The sequence below is a fragment of the Acartia tonsa genome, chromosome 12 (genome assembly GCF_053477335.1).
Source record: "Acartia tonsa isolate MP-2025a chromosome 12, ASM5347733v1, whole genome shotgun sequence".
Lineage (NCBI taxonomy): Eukaryota > Metazoa > Arthropoda > Copepoda > Calanoida > Acartiidae > Acartia > Acartia tonsa.
In genome coordinates this window covers 26,820,739-26,841,774 of record NC_137271.1, presented here as the reverse complement: position 1 = coordinate 26,841,774, position 21,036 = coordinate 26,820,739, and the positions used below count along the sequence as shown (strand labels likewise).

At 34.8% G+C, this 21,036-nt stretch overlaps 1 protein-coding gene across 1 annotated transcript in view; it reads right to left on the bottom strand.

Moving 5' to 3' along the window:
- The window catches only part of Klp31E (kinesin-like protein 31E), a 213,516-nt gene that overhangs the window by 19,513 nt on the left and 172,967 nt on the right, over window positions 1–21,036 (bottom strand). The window contains exons 15-30 of the mRNA XM_080178409.1: window positions 9,983–10,074; window positions 9,233–9,355; window positions 8,605–8,698; window positions 7,265–7,377; window positions 6,995–7,073; window positions 5,757–5,887; window positions 5,292–5,387; window positions 3,909–3,992; window positions 3,587–3,658; window positions 3,408–3,467; window positions 3,131–3,262; window positions 2,543–2,650; window positions 2,100–2,192; window positions 1,298–1,404; window positions 638–770; window positions 171–275 (exon numbers count right to left, since the gene is read on the bottom strand). Coding sequence (XP_080034535.1) covers window positions 171–275; window positions 638–770; window positions 1,298–1,404; window positions 2,100–2,192; window positions 2,543–2,650; window positions 3,131–3,262; window positions 3,408–3,467; window positions 3,587–3,658; window positions 3,909–3,992; window positions 5,292–5,387; window positions 5,757–5,887; window positions 6,995–7,073; window positions 7,265–7,377; window positions 8,605–8,698; window positions 9,233–9,355; window positions 9,983–10,074 — 1,622 coding nt within the window. The remainder of the gene's footprint in view (window positions 1–170; window positions 276–637; window positions 771–1,297; window positions 1,405–2,099; window positions 2,193–2,542; window positions 2,651–3,130; window positions 3,263–3,407; window positions 3,468–3,586; window positions 3,659–3,908; window positions 3,993–5,291; window positions 5,388–5,756; window positions 5,888–6,994; window positions 7,074–7,264; window positions 7,378–8,604; window positions 8,699–9,232; window positions 9,356–9,982; window positions 10,075–21,036) is intronic.

Genomic DNA, 21,036 nt, shown 5'->3' with positions numbered 1-21,036 from the left:
TGTGATAGAATGAAAACAAGGATTTAAGGATGGGACAATCAAAGGTAAATAACTTTTCCCATTAACATTTTAAGTGTTTAATATCTGGTTGCATATTAAACTTGCCAATATAGTTCTCTGCTATTCTAGTAAATGATAGTAAAATGGGGAAAAATGTTAAATTTGGCAACCTGTTCAATGCCAGTCCACTTTTGTTTGGCAACTTTGGATGAGAACTTTTCAGTTTTTCTTGTCTGTGTTGAAATTCTACGTTGATGCTTCCGCAGGTTCATTACCTGTAACAAATAACAAGGTTAGATGTTCATATTGGCTTGCTTTTAGCAAGAAAATACGCCCATACACATAGAGACCTCTAGGGGCACAAGAGGGTGGAAAGCAATAGTTTTTTAAAACCTAAAAAACCACAAAATAGGTATAATCCTTCCCAAGAAGACCCACTGTAAAGGAGAGCTATATTGTTTCAGTGGTAAGAGAGATCTTTTGCCAGAGAGGATATACTGACAGACACAAAGACAGAAGTACTGGTACTTTTATTAGGTGTGTCTTATTTTTAGGTATCTGCATATTATATACCAATCTATGATCTATCTATCTGTCTACCCATCAACTATCTATCTATCAACTCATCTATTTTTACCTCTTCTTGTTTTCTTTTAAGAATAGTATCCTTTATCCTCTTCTCTGTTTCTAAATTCTTAATTTTGGATTCATGTTGTCTTGTTGCCTTCTTTAGTTGGGCCAGTTCTCTGTTCTTTCTTATCTCAGCTTCCCTGAAAAATTTTAATTGTCATAGACATGAAAATAATTCTTTATATGTATCATTTCTATATTAATATGTCTATCTGTTGTTTTTGCATACATCTGAATTTATCAGGGAGGGAGGGGATATTGGAATGTAAATTACTCTGGCACCCAAAGTTTATAACCACGATATCTTAATCCTTGGCTTAAAACTTTGGTTACTTTTTTAAAATTCTGATTCGTTGATTGCTAACTAATATATCATGTCCGAACATTTCAAGCAATAATTTTAATCTAAATAAATGGTAATTTTGTTTATTATCATAGGCTGATGCCCAATCGTCCTTTTTCCTATCATTTAAAATCCCTGGTATTTGTAGGTACGTCATCTACTGTTCTGCTGAATGGTTTTACGTTTGTCTATCTTAACGGTTATAGGTCTATCAATTTTTAATACTATTCGATTTTGTCTATAAAGTATAAACCCATCATGTTCATTGTTCATCTATCTATCTATCCATAATGTCAATTAATCTATCTATCTATCTATTCTTACCTGTGTCTATTAGATTCCTCTCTCATTTGTTGTACTAATTTAACTTTAGCTCTCTTCATATCAGTTACATCTGATTTCAACTTGTTCAACTGTTTCTCATATTGGCCCTAAACATTTTTTTTGTAATTAAGGGAATCTTATATACGCCTTACCTATTATTCTATGGATAACATCAGAAAAAAAGTTTTTTCTTGTTTAAGAGGTTAGGTCATTTAAAAAAAAAGTTTCTAGAAACAAAGAATTGAATCAAGCGCCTGCTTTAGGTCAAACTGCATTTATTATATTTTATCTTTCTTACGTAGACTTAAGTTTGGCATGTGGTGCTTTTCTTCAAGACGTAACTGCCAACATTAGACCAAGAAAGCTCCAGTAAGCAATGACGGTGTAAACTTATTGTTGTATCTCTAACAGATACTTTACCTCAAATTGCCTAGAAAACATACCCCCCAATTTAAAAAATAAATTGAAAATAAGAGGAGACGGTTCAAGGACGTCCAAGCTTTTTTTTTACTGAGTGGGGTAAGAAATAGAAAGAAAAAAATTTTGGGGGTGGGGGGGGGGGGGGAATCAATCACCCATTTACCCTCTCCCTTGGACGTCCCTGGGACAGTTTTTAATGCCGGTTTTTAATGCTGCTACAGTTAGCCTAACCCTACGGGGCTGCCCTGTACTCAAACTAAACTATATAACACCAAATTTATGCTAAAATAAAGGAGAGAGATGTTTCTGTGCTCGACTCTGCACTTAGAGGGAAATCGTCCCAGTACCTTATATAGGAGTATTTTCAAATATTTATACACACCTGGCTTTTTAGAAGTTTAGCATGCTCTTTTTGTGCAGCCTGCAGCTTTTTCATCTCTCCTTGCATACGTTCCAACTTTTCTTGATATTCAGCCTATACAAAGATTTTAGTTAGAAAAAACATTATGTTTAAACCTTTAATTGGTTGCAATGCTACTAGCTATTGAGCTCAGAAAAAAAAACATTTTAACTGCAATTTTAATTCTACAAGACCTACTGAAAAAAAAATTCCTAAACAAAAATAAACTGGGGCCAAATTTGTTCTAATTACTTGGAATAATCAAATATTTATTTCCATTTAGTATACTTACTACCTTTTATTTAATAAAACAACATACTTTGTTTTAAATTTTCTTCTTTCCTCCAAAGTCAAAATATAATAAATTAAAACTTAATTTTCGTTCCCTCCCGGAGATATATTTATTCCATAGCATCATTTATTACCTTAATTTTGGCTACTTGATCTTTATTGGGAGACCCCCTAGAGCCAGCAATATTTCTCAACATTTTATCTCTCTCCTCCTGGGTGCTTTGAATTCTCTGTTGTAGCTCCTAAACAATTAATAAGTGTTAAATTGTTATCAGGTTATATTAAGATATTTCAAAATGATCATAATAAAATATTGCAAAGAGTTCATAAGAAGATATTGTAAAGAGTTCATAATAAAATGTTGCAAATAGTTTATAATAAGAATTTACAAAGAGTTCATAAAAAATATTGCAAAGAGTTCATAATAAGATATTGCAAAGAGTTCATAATAAGATATTATAAAGAGTTCATAATAAATTATTGCAGATATTGAAAAAAGTTCATAATAAGATAATGGGAAGAGTTTGTAATAAATTATTGCAAAGAGTTCATAATAACATTTTGCAGAGATATCATAATAGGATATTGCAAAGAGTTCATTATAAGATATTACAAAGAGTTCATAATAAGATATTGCAAAGAGTTCATATTAAAATATTGTAAAGAATATAAAGTTTGCGGAGTATTTTAAAAAAGTATCAAGTAAAAACATTTGAAATTACCTGCAGCTTATTTTCATATGTTAACTTCATGATTTCCATTCTTTTCTGCGAATTTTCAAGCTCCTCTATGAGTTTCTGTTTTAGTGAAATTTCTGAAGTCAACTCAACCAACTCTTCATCTAGCTCAGTGGCCTAAAAGAATTTTAATGGAAACTAAGATAAATAACACCGGTAGATGAATTATACCTAATGACAAAAAAAATGGTTTCTACTGCTTTTAAATAAAACCTTACTAAACTTCCTGACATAGGTTTTGCAATGAAAGATTTACTCCTACCTTATTGTCTGAAGACTCCTCAGTGTCTGTGTCACTGTCATCCTCATCATCTCCATCCTGCCAGACAACAAGTTCATACAAAGTTTGAAAATAATAATTTTTACTTTGAACAAATATTAAAAATATACAGAAAATTTTAATAATGATTATTTTTTCATCATTGTATGAAGTCATTCCTGTTCCGTTTCATCTGCAGTTTCAGCAATACTAAGACTCTCATCAATATCTTTCTCAGGATCAACCTGGCCAACCTATAGTATCTCAAGCTTTAGTAAATATTTCACAGAGTTTTTTTTTAAATAATGCAAAGAGTTAGGTAAATTTAAAAAAAATTTACATTTTAGATGATGCAATATGTTAAGTAATTTTGAATAACACTTTATTGAAGTGCTATTTCAAAATCATTTAAATTAAATAAGTATCTTTTTTACAAAATATGCAAAGAGTCTCATAAATAATTTAAATGCAAAGAGTATACATAAAAATGCTTGAGAATAATGCCTTCTCTTCATCGTTTTTAACAGAGCCTTTTCTCAGAAGTTCTCTCTTCTTTCCTAACTCAGATTTGGCTATACCAATCAACTCCTGAAAAAATTTAATTTTTAACTGTCTACCTTTCTATTTGTTTGTTGTACATGTATGAATATGTCTGGTTTAAGCTACTTTCTCTATAATTTTGTATAATTCTATTAATCTAACTAACTAAAGGTTTTTGTGTCTGTCTGTCCAGTTTTCATTAATCCAAGAAACATTAAAAAACATCTAACTATCCATCTGAGTATGTACCTATATGATATTATTTACATCTATAAATTTTAATTTTATATACTGCCCAGGGATAAGGGATGGGAAACGTAGGAAAATATTATTTCAGGCCTATTTCAAGCCTAGGCCTAATAAACCAGTTTTGGGATGGCGCAGTGGTTCGTCCTAAACTCTAATGAAAAAGCTGTGTGTGTGTGTGTAGATAAAGTATAGAATCAAATTCAGGTAGCTAGTTTAAAGTAAAAAACATAATTTTTTATAAACCTATATATTAATGGCTTTTGTTAAAATGAAGTTTTTTCTCTCCCAAAATTTTTTTATCTTTTACTTTGGTAATTTGAACTGTCAGAAAGCTATCATTGGGTTTCCCTCAGACAGATTTTAGTTTGTATTATTTGCATTTTATTAATGAGTAAAAATTTTATTTGAAAATTTCATTGCTAATTAAAATTCAATATAAATAAATAAATATGCACTTGGGTAACATTCTATCAAGTTCTTTGGATACTGTAATGTAATGATATATCTGTACTGTGTTGTATTGTACAAAAATTAGGGTTAAGGTGTTGTATCAATTCCGTATTAAATTTTTAAAATTCAAAATACAACATCTAATTTATAAACTACCAAATGAAAATTTGTAGCTACCTTCTTTCCAAAAAAATAATCCCGTTATTTTTGTTTTTTTCTATATGGCCCTTTTTTAATGTTTAACTCTAAGCAGATTTAATAATTAAACTAATGTGATCTAACACCATTTATTTTTATTTTTTCGTAGCAGACAAATCATTATTTTTTCTAGAATTGTCTGCTTCTAAAATTTCCACCAATTGGTGATTGGTTGATACAAAACAAGCCCAAATCACAGAACACTATTGGTTTAGAGCGGTAGCCAATATGAGCCATCCACCAGTAAGGTCATTAAATTAGGCAAATGGTAAAAGTTGCATGATCCCTTTCAAAACCAGGCCGAGACCTAATTTATGGCCAGGTTTCCTATCCCTTATCCCTGATACTGCCAAAGTTCCATCATAATCAAAACATTGATTATTAAAAGATCTTTCTATCCATCTATTATTACATATATATAAATATCTATCCATCTTCTAAACAATATACCTTAACAGAGTATCCAGATGTATCCTCATGAGTAGAATCATTGAGCCAAGGAGTATTAAAAGATCCATTCATCATTCCAGTTGATAATCTCTTAACCTGGTATAAGAATTATGTATTGTTAAACAAGAATGACAACATTAATTAATTCGAAGATGAACAATATAAATTTAATAAATTAAATAATTGGCTTTATACTATTACGTTGAAGCTTATTGTAGTTCCATAGAGGGTTTAATTAAAACTATTTATTCAGAGGGTACATTTATTCCCACAAGAAATTCGAAAAAAATTTGAATACCCCAATTAATTATCGCTATAAACTTCAATTGAAATTGAGGGTCGACTTACCCCTACCTCCTCTTCTATCAAGAGGGGTCCTATTAGGGTCCTTTCGGGTTACAATCATTCCAAGATCTTTAATTTTAGAGCAGCTTGACTTTGCAAACTTTAGAGAAAAATATTTACCTTGGTATTTTCTTTCCTCAGCTGTTCGCAAAGATTTTCTGACTGGCACAATTTTGTTCTTAAATCTTCTATCTCAGCCATATACTTGGATATCATCCCTGACATGTCGATATCTCCCGTTGGCCCGCATACTAGATAGATAGAAAAATGGATAGAAATATAGATATATATTATATATCCCCCATAATTATATAGAAAGAAAGATATGTAACTCATATACTTGGATATCATCCCAGACATGTAGATATCTCCAGTTGGCCCAAATTCTAGATAGATAGATATCCCATATACTTGGATATCATCCCAGACATGTAGATATCATACGTTGGCCCACATACTAGATAGATAATTATATAGAAAGAAAGATATGTATCTCATATACTTTGATATCATACCAGACATGTCGATATCTCCTGTTGGCCCACATACTAGATAGATAGATAGTTAGAAAGATGGACAGAAAGAATGATAGATAGATAGATATCTCATATACTTGGATATCATCCCAGACATGTAGATATCTCCTGTTGGCCCAAATTCTAAATAGATAGATATCCCATATACTTGGATATCATACCAGACATGTCGATATCTCCCGTTGGCCCACATACTAGATAGATAGAAAAATGGATAGAAATATAGATATATATTATATATCCCCCATATTTCGATATTATCCCTGACATATCGATATCTCTTGTTGGCCCACATACTAGACAGAAAAATTAAAATAGATAGCAAAAAATCCAATATACTTGGATATCATCCCAGACATGTCGATATCTCCCGTTGGCCCACATACTAGATAGATAATTATATAGAAAGAAAGATAGATATCTCATATACTTGGATATCATCCCTGACATGTCGATATCTCCTGTTGGTCCACATACTAAATAGATAATCATATAGAGAGAAAGATAGATATCTCATATACTTGGATATCATACCAGACATGTCGATATCTCCCGTTGGCCCACATACTAGATAGATAAATAGATAGAAAGACAGTTAAATTAAAAGATTTAAAAACACTAACAAGGATAACAACATTCATAAGTTGCAAATTACAAAAAATTTCTTTTGTATCATTAATAACAGACAAACAAGCTATATAGATTTCCTTATTGTAAGTGGTATCTTAAATAGCAACCGATGAAATCATATTTCCCACATTTACTGACTGACAGAAAAAGTGAATTGAAGAGTAGCTTTGGTAAAAAAGATATGTATTGTACCTCCATTTGAAATCCAATTTCCAGCTTCTTTCTCTGTTAGCAGCTGAGCATTCTTGCTTGTTAGATGATCTATGGTTTCCTAAAATACAAATGCAATATAGAACTATAATTTTTTTCTCGAGAAATTTTCGAAAATCAATGTATTGAAAGTCCTTAGGTTTATAAAAAATAAAGAGGGATCATTAAATATTTCTTTAAAATTGGTGGAAAAGGTAAGAAATACAAACATTTGCCTTTTTAAAAAAGGGTAAGCATTTTTTTATACTTTACCTGCATTGCTTTAATTCTTGTTCTTAGATTTTGTGTTTCCTTGCTGAGCAACTTATTCTCATGGTACATATCGTTTACTCCTTCCTCCCCAGTCTCTCCAACCACTCTTTTTCCTTAATAGATAGGTTGTTTATTGATAGGTGCAATGAAAAAAAAGGCATTGATAGATGCTTTTTAAAGCTTTGATAGGTGCATTTAAAAAACATCAATATGTGCATTTAATATAATCATTAAAATGTTAATGGTCCATTAATTGAATAGGTAGGTTTATTGATAAGATTCATTGATAACTTCATTGATTGATTCATTAATAGGTTTACTGATATACAATTGATATGTTCATTTTAAGGTGCATTAAAAAAAGCATTGATAGTGTTAAAAATGGGAGAATTGATAAGACTCATTGATATTTTTATTAATAGGGTAATTGTGGGGTGTATATTAGGATATGCCTTGTAAATTTCTTGATAGATTTATTGATAAGTTCCTTAATATTTTCTGCAATAGATCAATTGATATATTTATGAAAATATTCACTAATAAGTTCATTGATTTTAGATTTTAGTTCCTATTCCAATTTTAAAGCCCACATTTCTCTACTAAATTGTTCTATGGTTCTAATATTAGATTTTCTATCCACCAATCAAGTAAACAAAGACACATTTAACAATGGATTTAAGAAAACATGGAAAATAGTTCTGTAATGTAAAAAAGGACGATTGTGTCCATAAAAAAGCATCGATAATAATCTAATCATAATCTTTATTTAAAAAACGGCATTAAGTTATTTCTAAGTCATTCGAATGGACAGACATTAGGTCGTACTTTGAAATAATAAAATAATTTCTCCCTTGGATTTATATCCTTTGAAAGAAGTCTACGGGAAAAAAGAAATACAAAAGTAAACTTTTTCTTCCACTGAACTTTTAATAGGATTTCTTTGTTAGCTTAATTCTAAATAAGGGATAAGACAATTGACGAAAATTTGATATACATCCCCAATGATTATAAACAAAAATATCCCTTCTGTGTATTAAATTTATAGACTAAAAAGTTTGGACAATAAATGATCGTCGTAAACCAAACAATCCTAATTCAATAAAAGTACCCAAAGTTTTTGGTCCAACTTGTTAGTAATCTTTTAGGTACAACTGTAATCCGCTGTCAAAATTATGTTGTACCTGGTTATTGAAGATTCAAAACCTTGCAAAATATTGACATATGTTCATAATTCTAGTTTAATATTCAAGTTGAGCTAATTAAAATAACCTGACGTTAGTGGTTCAAAACCAGACAAATTAAAAAGTTTTCCACCTGGATGTTAAAGGTTCTAAACTTACCTTGTTTATACTCCATAAGCTCAAGTTGAAGGTTCTGTATTTCTGCCCGGAGCTGGATAATGGTTCTGGAGGTCTTATCCTGGTTGGCAGTAACCTGAAAATAAAATTAATATAATTTATATACACAAACCCCACATTTCAAAATAAATTGTAAAGAAGGGGGATGGGGTAGTTTTGTTTGTTTTATGTCAGGTTAGGTTAGGTTATTGGGTACTGGGTAGCCCCGCATGGCTAGGAAAAAAAACTCACCCCCGACCTTTTTACAATTTATTTCAAAATAAGGAGCAGGAGAGTAAAAGTGATCAACAGAGATTTTGTGTGAAAGCACTTATATTTCTAGCTTTATTGGAATATTTTAGAGTTAACAAAAACCTTTTAGATCTTAATATATTAAAATTCTAAACTTTTTCTTATTATTTAGCACAATTAGCACGTATAAAACCACTTTCATTGCAAAGAAATCCTTACCTATTTTTCAATAATTTTGACTCTATTGAAATGATTTAGAGTGGTTAGTTAGAGATTCTTAATATTTCTAGATCAATTTGGCCATTGGCATACTTTACAAAGTTTGCCACCAATGTATGGCAAATAAACAAATTACAATAGAGATAATTAGAGAACCTACCTTATTCTTAATATTTCTAGCTCTATTGGCATATTTTAGAGTGTTCAAAGTCTCCATGAAATCTCTATCACTCGGGCTAACACAAGCAATCATCAATGTTCGACTGTTTCCACCCAATGAATCCTAAAACAAAATAAATATAGAAAGTATATATGATCATTGAGCAATCTATAAATTGGACCAATAGAAACACAGTTTAGAAACGATCTGACCCAATTTTTGGTTTGAAAATGTGCAAATATTTCTACAAAAAGCCGGCAGTTATTTTTCAATTCATTATATTTATTCTAGGAGGAAATTATGCTTATGGAAATAATATCAATCAAAACTTTTATCGCTCGTATTATGTGATTCAATAAGATACGACAAACATACAAGCTAATATATTAGTATGCTAAACAATCCTTTTAATCTTGACGGTTTAATGTGTATGATAAAACATCTAGAGTAATAAATCTATTTACAATCTATTTGAAGCAAAGATTTACTATGATTAGGGTATATACGAAACTTGGAAAGAAACACTAATGTCTATTGTATATTACAGATTGATTTCTAAAAAACATTATAAATAAAAATATGAAATTTTGATTAAGGTAGTTTAGACCTAAGCAGCACATTTGATGTTGTAATGTTTGTAACTTTAATGTGAATTAGTTTTTAAATGATAATATAAAGCTAGTATAATGGATTTACTGACATTTAGAGTCAAGTTGAAACATAGTTTTAAAGCAATAGGACATTTCTAACCTGTAATAGACGAGTAAGCTTAGAGTCTCTGTATGGGACATGGCTAGCTCTTCTAGTAGGATCACCAAGGGCTGATATCACATTTCCAAGAGCTAAAATAGATAAACAGGTTTTAGATAGATGGATAGATTGTTAGATAGATGGATCGATTGTTAGATAGATGGGTAGATTGTTAGATAGATGGATAGATTGTTAGATAGACGGATAGATTGCTAGATAGATAGTTAGATAGATTACTATAAAGATAGATAGATTGTTCGATAGATGGATAGATTGGTAAATAGATTTTAATATATTGTTATTCAAAATTGATAAATAAGGTTTGTGTGTTGGAATGATTTCTTGTATTCCCTGGCAAGTTCGAACCCATTAATTTCCTTTTCCTTACACCAGAGAATGAGTGTGTTACGCGGCATTCCTAACTATCTCCGCGCTTAGCTTGTAAACAAACAAAGGCGCGCACATTTTTTTTCCTTGTTGATTCCCATGTGAAGAGCTACGTGAATAAAAATAATGTATTGGATGGATATACATGCGCTCTAATCCGTGGAAGATCTCAAATAAGCCTTCCTGCTTAGTTTGACGTATAATGTGGTAAGAATTTATCTTTAATTCTTAATAATAAGTGTAGTATGGTATATTTTCACGAAGAAATTTAAAACATTAATTTTTCAACAAATAGACCATTTAACTGCTAACTTTTGACATACGAATATTTTCCTTAATTTTATTGATCATTTGAATCTAAAATTATCAATTTCTGATGCTAATTAATATGTTTCGTGCCAATTTAAAGTTTTTTAGAAATTTATATTTTTAATTAAATTGAAATCACGCAACCTCGATATACAAAAATAATAAACCATTAATATTATGTTATTAAATTTTATATTTTTGTTTTAGATGCACCGTTTTCATGGTAATAAATACACATTTGTAAACATTCACATGTTGGTCATTCGGAGGGCTTGGAGATTAAGATTTCGTGTACGGCAAGGCATGCGTACCGAAACAATGAAAACGAGACAGAACAGATGCGGCTAAGAAAATATCTGTGAAGTTTTGTGAATGTGTTGGTTGTGATACCTTACCACACACTATTATAATCGTAATCAGTACAGTTAATTATTGTGACAATCATGGGTCCTAAAAAGAATAAAGGCGCTCAACTGGGACTACGGCTGCGCCCAGCCGTCGAGGCCCTAACCAGTGAACTAAATAAAGTGATGAAGTTGGTCAGTGAATCTTCAGAGCTTGATGTTAGACATTTCACTAAGGAGTCAATCCTTGTCCATGACAAGTTCGAGACATTCGATAGCATTATGGTCGGTTTTAGCAAGCTTGGAGTGAGAATCCAAGAGCTTGAGGAGTTTAGTGACATTTATTCTAATATAATTACTGTGCAAAAAGATTATAACGCTCTAAAAGATGCTCTAGATGCTATGGAGGAGCTCAGTGACATTCAAAGTGTTGTTGATTTAGTTGGTGATAATTTGCCTGACCATAAGGCTGAACTATATGATCGTTGCATAAAGATTGTGAAAGTTATTAAAGGGTCATACTTTCCCTTACCAGAACCAATTATAAACACTTTGTCTGCTTTGATGAAACGGCTGGCCGAGGTTAAGCTTGAACCTGTGAAGCCGCCTACAACGACGGCGGGTGCTTCGACAGCATCGCCATTTGTGTCGCCGTTTGGCACACCACAGTTCGGCACCGGTTCTATATTCACGCCAGGATATATGAATCGTGTCGACGAACGTCTTCTTCCAAGCTTTGACGGCTCAGAGTCAGCCTACGTAAGTTTCAAGGACAATTTTAAAAAGCTTACCGTAGGACAGGACCCGTCATATTTGCAGTTATTGTTGAGCAGTGAAAAGGTCTGCAGAAATAAAGAGTTGAGACTTCAGTTAATTCAGATTCAATCACATGAATCTCAATGGGCTTACCTCGACGCACGTTTTAAGTCCAAAACACGTCAGATGCTCTGCCTTTTCAACCAATGGGAGAAGAAGCCTAAACCGTCGGACTCCAACCAGATTGTGACAGTCTTAGCAGAGTTTGGTGGTGCAGTTAGCCAGCTCGAGCAGTTGACTAAAGATGATGATGATGAGGAAGTCACCACAAGCCAGTGGTTGACCATTATTCTTTTGGAAATGTTATCCAAAAAGTTGCCACGTGATTTCCAGGACAAGCTCAACCTGGCGTTGGGCTCGATGGATACCCCAAATATTCCTAAGCTGTTGAAGATTATAGAGGAACAGCGTGGCGCCATTTTGATGAGGTGTTCATTCGATGTAGACACCCCCTCCAAGAAGAAAGGTAATCCTGCGGCCGCAGCTACAGCCGTTGGTAAACCTGGGTCTCCAGCTAAGACCAAGAAGAAACAGCCTTGCCCGTCGGAAGGTTGTAACTCTGATCACCTGTTGTTTAAGTGCTCCAAGTTTAGGGATATGTCTGTTCCTGAACGCAAAGTCTTCATCAAGAAGATAGGCGCCTGTTTGCTCTGCTTACAAAAAGGGCATCGGGTGGCCGATTGTCCCAGAGCCGATAAGCTTGGCAGCTGTACCATTGACAGTTGCAACCAGCCTCATAATTCATTATTACATGAATCGGTTGCTAGTGGACAAGTTGCGGCGGTGTATGAGTCACAATTGTTTAGCAAGAACAATTTTATGCTGATGTTGCAACAGGTCCCGGCGTTGGCGGCTGACAAACGTCAAGTCACCGTCAATGCCATGTGGGACAGCGGAGCAAATTTGACGTTGATTTCTAGAAGTATTGCCAAGAAGTTAGAGTTGCCATCTACTGGTCGCACAGCTACTATTTCTCTGGCAGATGGAAAGAGCCAAGCATGTCCTACAGTCAAGATTTGTTTGGTTGACCGCAACCGGAATTCACATATTCTGGAGGCGGCGGTAGTGCCCAGCATTGGTACTGAAGAAGGGTTGCGTTCTATTGATCCTACAGCCGCCGCCGACATTTTCAACATGAAGCCTGATAATTTTTCTGTGGTCGACGGCAAGATTGATGTTTTAATCGGCCATTTAACACCAGCTATGTTCCCGTGTGCAGATAAAATGGTTGGTGATTCTAGACTGTACAGAAGCTTATTTGGTACAGGCTATTTAGTTGTGTCTGCAGATGGCAGGACTGTTGCTAATCCTGTCGCCTGTAAAGCTGTGAAGTTGGAGGTCAGCAAGATGGAGTTCCTGAGTACTGAGAGTTTGGGAATACAGCCGCCATCAATGTGCAGCGGTTGTAAGAACTGCCGTCATTGCGCCGCCATAGCTGCCGGGCAGTCCGCCTTGGATGTGCGTAAGCGGCAGCTGATTGAAGAAGGTCTGACATTAGATCTTGAGAACCATATTTGGACGGCCTCATATCCCTACAAGCAGCCGCCAAGTGTGTTATTTGACAATTCAGAGCAGGCCTATAAGATCTGCTTACGTGACCGGCAGAGAATGATTAAAAAAGGTGAATACAGCACCTTCTGCCAAGTGTTTCAAGAAGCTGTGTCTCGTGGAGTGTATCAGAAAGCTTCGCCAGAAGACCTAGCTTATACTAAGCCCGTGTATTATTCGAGCCTAGTCTGCGCATATAAAGAGTCTATTTCCACGCCGTTGAGGATATGCGCAAATTCCAGCCTCTGCTGCAAGGGGCTAAGCCTCAATAGTATTATGATGGACGGCCCAGTTCCATTATATACTCTGATGCACAATCTTATCCGGTTCAGAAGTTATAAGTGTGCATTCGTGGCTGATATTCAGAAGTTCTATAATTCATTATTAGCTACCTATGAAGATTCTCAGCTGAAACGTGTTTTTTTCGCTGATACAGTTGATGGAGAGCCAGAGGTCTACCTTACCAAAACCATCAACTTTGGTGAGGCCTTGGCTGGAGATATGGCCGTGACCGCCCTCAGACTCACTGGTCGTATTTTTGGTGGACGTTCCCAGCAGGATGTTCAAGATGTTTATGGATCTGAGAAGATTAGAGGTTGTGACGTTGTAGCCCAGCAGGATGTGTGGAGAGATGTTCAGCAACCACTCAGTTCCGAATTTATTTTGTATCAAGATCCTCCATCGGTCAAATTGGAGACTTGTACTTACGTGGATGACTGTTTGAGCGGTCATAACAGTAAACCTGAAGCTGTCCAGCTGGTCCAAGAGCTGGAGGATATGATTGCAACTGGCAATTTTAAGTTTAAATCTGTTGTTTATTCTGGAGATGATGTTGACAGTGTAAAAGTTCTGGGCCTCGTTTGGGACCCTAAACAGGATAAGTTGTTCCTACCTGTCAGAGCCAACCACGGCGAGAAGATTAAGGGTAGAAAGTTACTAGAGGATCTGGACCTGGAGGATCTCTGGAGAAGTCTACCTGAGTTGATAACTAAACGTGAAGTTTGGAGAATTGTGCAACAACTTTATGACCCAATGGGTCTAGCAGCGCCATTGCTGCTTAAGTCCAAGCTTTGTCTGCGCTCAGTTTGCATACATGGATGTAACTGGGATGATGTTATACCTGGAGAGTTGAGGTCGGAGCTCGTGTCCAGCCTCCAGGACCGTTCGGCACTTGGAAATGTGTCGTTCAGACGTTCGATGGTTCCTGATAAGCCGTTGGGGCTTCCAATGCTTGTTGGTTTCTGCGATGCATCTAACCAGGCCTATGCAGCCATCACCTACCTGAGATGGCCAGTTCCTGGAGGATATGATGTAGTTTTGTGTTGCGCCAAGTCACGTGTCGCACCAGTGAAGATTGAGTCTATACCAAGGTTAGAAATGCTTAGTTGTCTAATTTTGGCCAGGCTTGTGGATACTGTAGCCAGAGCTCTACCTTTCAACATTTCTGGCAAAGTATTTTTTAGTGATAGCAGCTGTGCCCTAGCTCAGCTATCCAGTGACAGTGTTATGTTAAATGTTTTTAACAGTCATCGTGTTTCCGAGATACAACAGTTGACGAGCCCTGAAGATTGGAGATGGGTCCCAACCCAACACAACATCGCCGATCTGGCGACGCGTGGTTTGTGTACGATTGAGGATGTACAACCTGGATCTACATACCAGGAAGGTCCAAGCTGGTTGCGCCTGGAACAGGACCAGTGGCCCGTTAAGACGGCGGGTGAGGTAAATGCATCCATTCCCGAGAGCGAGCTAAATCCCAAGATGGCGAAGCTCAAGGTAATGTTCACACAGGTAGTGGACAACGATTTCTGGAGGTCCCTGGCAAGAAGGACCTACAGGCAGGCGAGGAGGACTGTGGCCGCAGTTCTTAAGGCTGCCAACTGCTTTAAAACGCTGCTTATCAAGAAACGTGGCGTTACAACAATTGAGGATGATGTTAGCAACAATGATAGTTCTAAGCATTATGAGAACTATACTTTCACAAATACATACATGGATTCTGTTTGTGACCTGTTTTTGACTTCCTTCAACCAAGAGAAGGAGATGACCATGGACGCCGAAGGGAAATTCGACTCCCTTCAACCGTATCATCACAAGGTCCAGGTTTGTTGGCCCATTGTGGGCCATGATGGATGTTATCCTCTTAGGACATTTACAATATTGAAAATGTCCGGGAGAGGAGATGAGGCTCTTGAGGCCGCTGCTGGAGGCCCCAGGAAGATTATGAAGGACAGCCCAGGTGTTGTCTTGCTCAGCCGCCACAACAGGCTGGCGCGGCTCATCCTTCAACAGTCCCACGATGAATTGGGGCATGGAGGCCATCGTAAGACGTTGGCGCAAAGCCGCAGGTATGCATGGATCACACATGGCCGCATGGAGGCTATGAAAGTGGTCAAGAGTTGTGCTGCATGTTCCATTGAATATGCCAAGCGTTCGAGTCCCGCAATTGCTAATATTCTGCCAGATCGTGTCGAGCCCTCTGTGCCCTTCAAGGAGGTGCATATGGACCTTGCGGGGCCGATCGAAGTTACGAAGCCTGGCGTTGGTACCAGGAGTTCCAAGACCAAGTACAAGGTTTGGTTGTTGATTGTGGCCTGTAGATTTACACAGGCTGTGTTTGTTGATGTGTTGACTGATTATTCAACTGAAGCCGTGCTGGTCGGCTTGAGAAAACTTCAGGCGTTTTACAATATGCCTAGAAGGGTTACCACAGACAGAGGCACCAATATGGCCGGTGCCAAGCGAATTATGGATGAACTTTTGAAGGATACCCGAATGCATTTTGAATGGCATCTGGTGCCCACCGCAGCACACTCGTTCGTGGGTACTGTGGAGAGGCAGGTTGGGCTGGTCAAGCGTGTGTTGAACAAGAAGTTGGCTGGTGCTACTGTAACCTTCAATGATTTATTGGTGTTGTGTGCTGAGACTGCACGAGTCCTGAATTCTAAGCCATTGACCTATGCCACCCAAGGAGATGACGTCAATTGCTGGAGAATAATTTCACCTGCTGATCTGTTAGGCGGCAGGACCAACGATGCAATCTGCACCTTTGAGACAGGTTGTAAAGAGCCCATCACCAGGAGGCTGGAAAACTTGGAGGAGTTGACCCGCCAGTTCCATCAGGTGTACAAGGAGCAGCTCATGCCTGAGCTACTCAAGTCCGTCAAGTGGCGCAGCAACAAGGTGCTGCTCGAGCCGGGAGACGTGGTGCTGATCGACGATAGCACAAATTTGATGAAGAAGTTCAGATTGGGGCGTGTGGAAGAAGTGCGCCCAGGTGGGAGGACCGTGGTTTGCAAGTTCAAGTTATCAGATGACGCAGCCGCCACGAGTAACGAGACTTCCGCAAGACGTCTGCTCAAGATCAATCTACCCAAAGTTTAGTATAAGTATCGTTCTTGTTTAACTTTGAATTTTATTTTTACGGTAGATTTATCAGATATTTTTTTCGAAAGACAAAAAACGCAAATTTTGACTCAATTTCGTTTAAACTTTCAAATCGACGCAAGATTTTTTCATTTGAAACACAAACTTAAGTTATTTATATGTTTACGCAAGTTTTTTCAATGATTTAAGTCTTTCCGGGACCAGGGATTTTTTTTCGCGGAAATTTTCCTAGGTACCTACGCAAATACGAACATTTTTATCCTTGTTTAATTGAAATTCGATATGATAAAAAGTAACACAATGAAATTTTTTACATCATACAAATATTTCTTTAAGATGTATTATAATCACATAGATAATTTAATATTACATATATTAAAATTATTTCTATTTACCTTTTAACCGATGTACCTAAAGAAAAATGCAGATTTTTTTCGCCTTGAATTAAGTAGATTCTTTGAGTTCGAAGATTTAAGCTTAATAAGACCGCTCTATAGTGTATCTTAGCTCTGTCACCTCGGCCAGACATACTACAGAACGGCAAAACTAAAGCATAAGATAATTTTATTTTGATTGCTTTGATTGATGATTCTAAAGTTTCTTGAATTATTCATGATTCTTTTAATTTTTGATTTGATTTAAACATCACTAATTATGTTTATTTTCAGTTGATGGAGCCCTGCGCCAGAAATCCTGTCGGAAATTATGCAGTATCAAAAATTGTGATGGAAAGACATAACGTCCGTCAGGATAGCTGGAACACGGCATTATTAATATTTTAAAGATTGGTTAGTTTGTATCTTGAGGGGTTCATTCTAACTGAGGCCCCAAATTGCCTTAATTTTGACTGTATGAATATGTACAAGTTGCTTTCTTCTTAAAACAGAGAGAAATTGCAAACTCAGCATTTAGAGAAGTTCTTTTCTTATAATTGAGCTTTTGTTTTATTTTGGTAATTTAATTTGCATATTTCAATTGCAATTTTATTTTACGCAATTTTGATTCACGAAGATTTAAAATTATGAAGTTTTAATTTTCCGATGTTTGATGATTTTACAGTCATATTTTATTTAGATTAAGTATCTATTTTATTAAACATGTTAGATTTAAGGATTTACCTATCTTATCTAAGAATGTCTAGATGTAAGCCCGAGTATTTTTCCGCTGGAGAAAATGCTTAATTTTGAGAAGTTTTTTATGAAAATTCTATTTTTCTTTTCTAGCAAAAAGATTCAGTAGAAAAAATGTCATTATTTAATCTTTCTTTCTTTTGATTAAAAGTTTGAGTTGATTATTTAATTATTGATGCGATTTTTAATATAAAAATCATTTGCCTATTTATTATGTAGGTACCTAATCAAAGTTTAGGTACTATTGATTATTAATTCATGTATTCGCAATTACATGGTCTGTAATTCTAACTTTAATTGAGATTATGAGGCCATGATTAATGAGATGTGTGAGTGGTAAGTGTGCATTTCATGAATGTTGAATGCTTTTCCCATTCCTTATTCCTATCCTTATGTGGTAGTGGAGTCGGTTTGAGTTATTGTGGTGTTCGTAAGTTACCATAATTAATTTTAGGCCTGATGGCCATGCCATTTTAAACTCTTGTAATTTATGCGTTATGAGATTGTGATTTTGTGGACACTGTCTGCACGCATGATGCTAAGATGAGTTATTGTGTTCGATTCCCAGTGATTAGACGGGTGTGTGTTGGAATGATTTCTTGTATTCCCTGGCAAGTTCGAACCCATTAATTTCCTTTTCCTTACACCAGAGAATGAGTGTGTTACGCGGCATTCCTAACTATCTCCGCGCTTAGCTTGTAAACAAACAAAGGCGCGCACATTTTTTTTCCTTGTTGATTCCCATGTGAAGAGCTACGTGAATAAAAATAATGTATTGGATGGATATACATGCGCTCTAATCCGTGGAAGATCTCAAATAAGCCTTCCTGCTTAGTTTGACGTATAATGTGGTAAGAATTTATCTTTAATTCTTAATAATAAGTGTAGTATGGTATATTTTCACGAAGAAATTTAAAACATTAATTTTTCAACAAATAGACCATTTAACTGCTAACTTTTGACATACGAATATTTTCCTTAATTTTATTGATCATTTGAATCTAAAATTATCAATTTCTGATGCTAATTAATATGTTTCGTGCCAATTTAAAGTTTTTTAGAAATTTATATTTTTAATTAAATTGAAATCACGCAACCTCGATATACAAAAATAATAAACCATTAATATTATGTTATTAAATTTTATATTTTTGTTTTAGATGCACCGTTTTCATGGTAATAAATACACATTTGTAAACATTCACATGTTGGTCATTCGGAGGGCTTGGAGATTAAGATTTCGTGTACGGCAAGGCATGCGTACCGAAACAGTTTGATATAACTTTTTCTAGCGCTCGAATTGATTTAAATATGATTGATATTTTGGTATATAAATTGATAGCTTATTACATAAATGGATAGAGAGATACGAATGTTTTACTAGATTAAGTTATGTAAATGTATGAGTAAATTACGAGATGGAAGCATTTTGTTTCTTAAATAACTATTCAAAATTCGGGATAATAATAAAAAAAAATTAAGTCTGATCACAAACATCTTCTAATTGTATTATTACTTAGATGTAAAAATCTTGATAAAGACTATCAACATAATATTTTGTTTTAAAAAGGACTGCACCTTTTTTTGTAGATAGAGGCTTTCAATGGGAAGTAAAAGTAGATCTTCAAAGTCAATAACGATAAATCTCTGACGACTAGAGAACGTTGTTTTTTTTGTTTCCTAAGAAAACATGTTCCTGCATTTGCAATGAAAGAAAATATTTTAATCTGTCAGGAATTTTACAGGGATTAAGAAATAGAACAATGAACAATAAATATTTCTTTATAACAGTTTCAAGTATTCAGTTTTGTCATTGCTTTTCATAACTAAAATTATTATAGTGGAAGAAAGTACACAATGTTGTAGAGTTTAAACTAATGAAACTAATGTCTAGGGGAAAGGGTTGAAGATTTATTAAGACTTCAATATCCCTTGCTTACCTGGAAACTTTGTCAAACTATGGCTTCTCACAAACAAACAAAAATGCAACAAGAAGAAAAACAAGGACAAATATGTCAATTAGTAGCGCAGCAATAACAAGCTTACAACATCTTTTAATAAAAGGAGACTTGGAAGAAGAATCCTTTTTACGTTATTTAAAATAAATCGCATATAATACTCCAAAATACAGTTTGTTTACCTAATGATCTTAGGGCATCGTATGACTGTCAGAAATGTAGTCTTACAATCGGACGGATGCCATATCCAAATTATAGAGTTGCTGCGGTACTAAAAACATGCACTATACCAAATACATTCTTCGCTGTTCTATAATCATCGTATTAATGTCTTTTAATGTGTAAAAAGATAAATATGTATAATAAAAGAAAAAAAACTTTTTATTCTAATAAATAGGTCATTTTGTGATCAGAAGGTTTGAATTCATAGACCAAGGAGACGTACATGTAGTTGCAATAATTTGATTGAAGATAGTAATATATATTAGATATTATTATTTGGGAATGTGATACAAGTGGAGCGCCCCTAGAGCTATGTTGGAAACTTAAAAAAATTTTGGTTATAAAAATGCAATCTTTTTTTATTGACAAATTCTCTAGAGTAAGGAATACCAAAAATAAACCCAGAACCACTTCATTATGCAATCTACATTTTCCTGGATATTTTGTCTACGGTAGTCCATAAGTGTACAGCTTTACAGCACATTGTTTCTATTTGCTAAAGCAACACGTATGATAAAAGAAAAAAAACTCTTTTTAAAGTAAAATGCTTATATTTCAATCAAAATCTACATTTTTGTATTTTTTACCGATCCACTTCATTATGCAAATCAAAAGAAAAACAATGGGAAAACGTTTGTTTTGCACTTTTCTCCACTTTTAAAAAATGATTCTGATAAAATAACAATTTTTTAAGGGATTTATGCATTAATTATAATGAAAAACAGTTTAAGGTAGATTTTAATGATTTTTCTAAATAAGAAATAATTGAAAAAAGAAATTCTATCCCTATCACTTTAGATGACAGCTGCTGACCCCCAGTCTTATGGATGAAGCTAAATACATGTTAAAGATAAAAATTACCCTGAAAAGTATACAAAAATATTTTTTGATGTGTTAAAAAAAGTCCATTTTAAAATCTTGATTTTGAGGTTGATGGCCTTTAAGATGCTCTT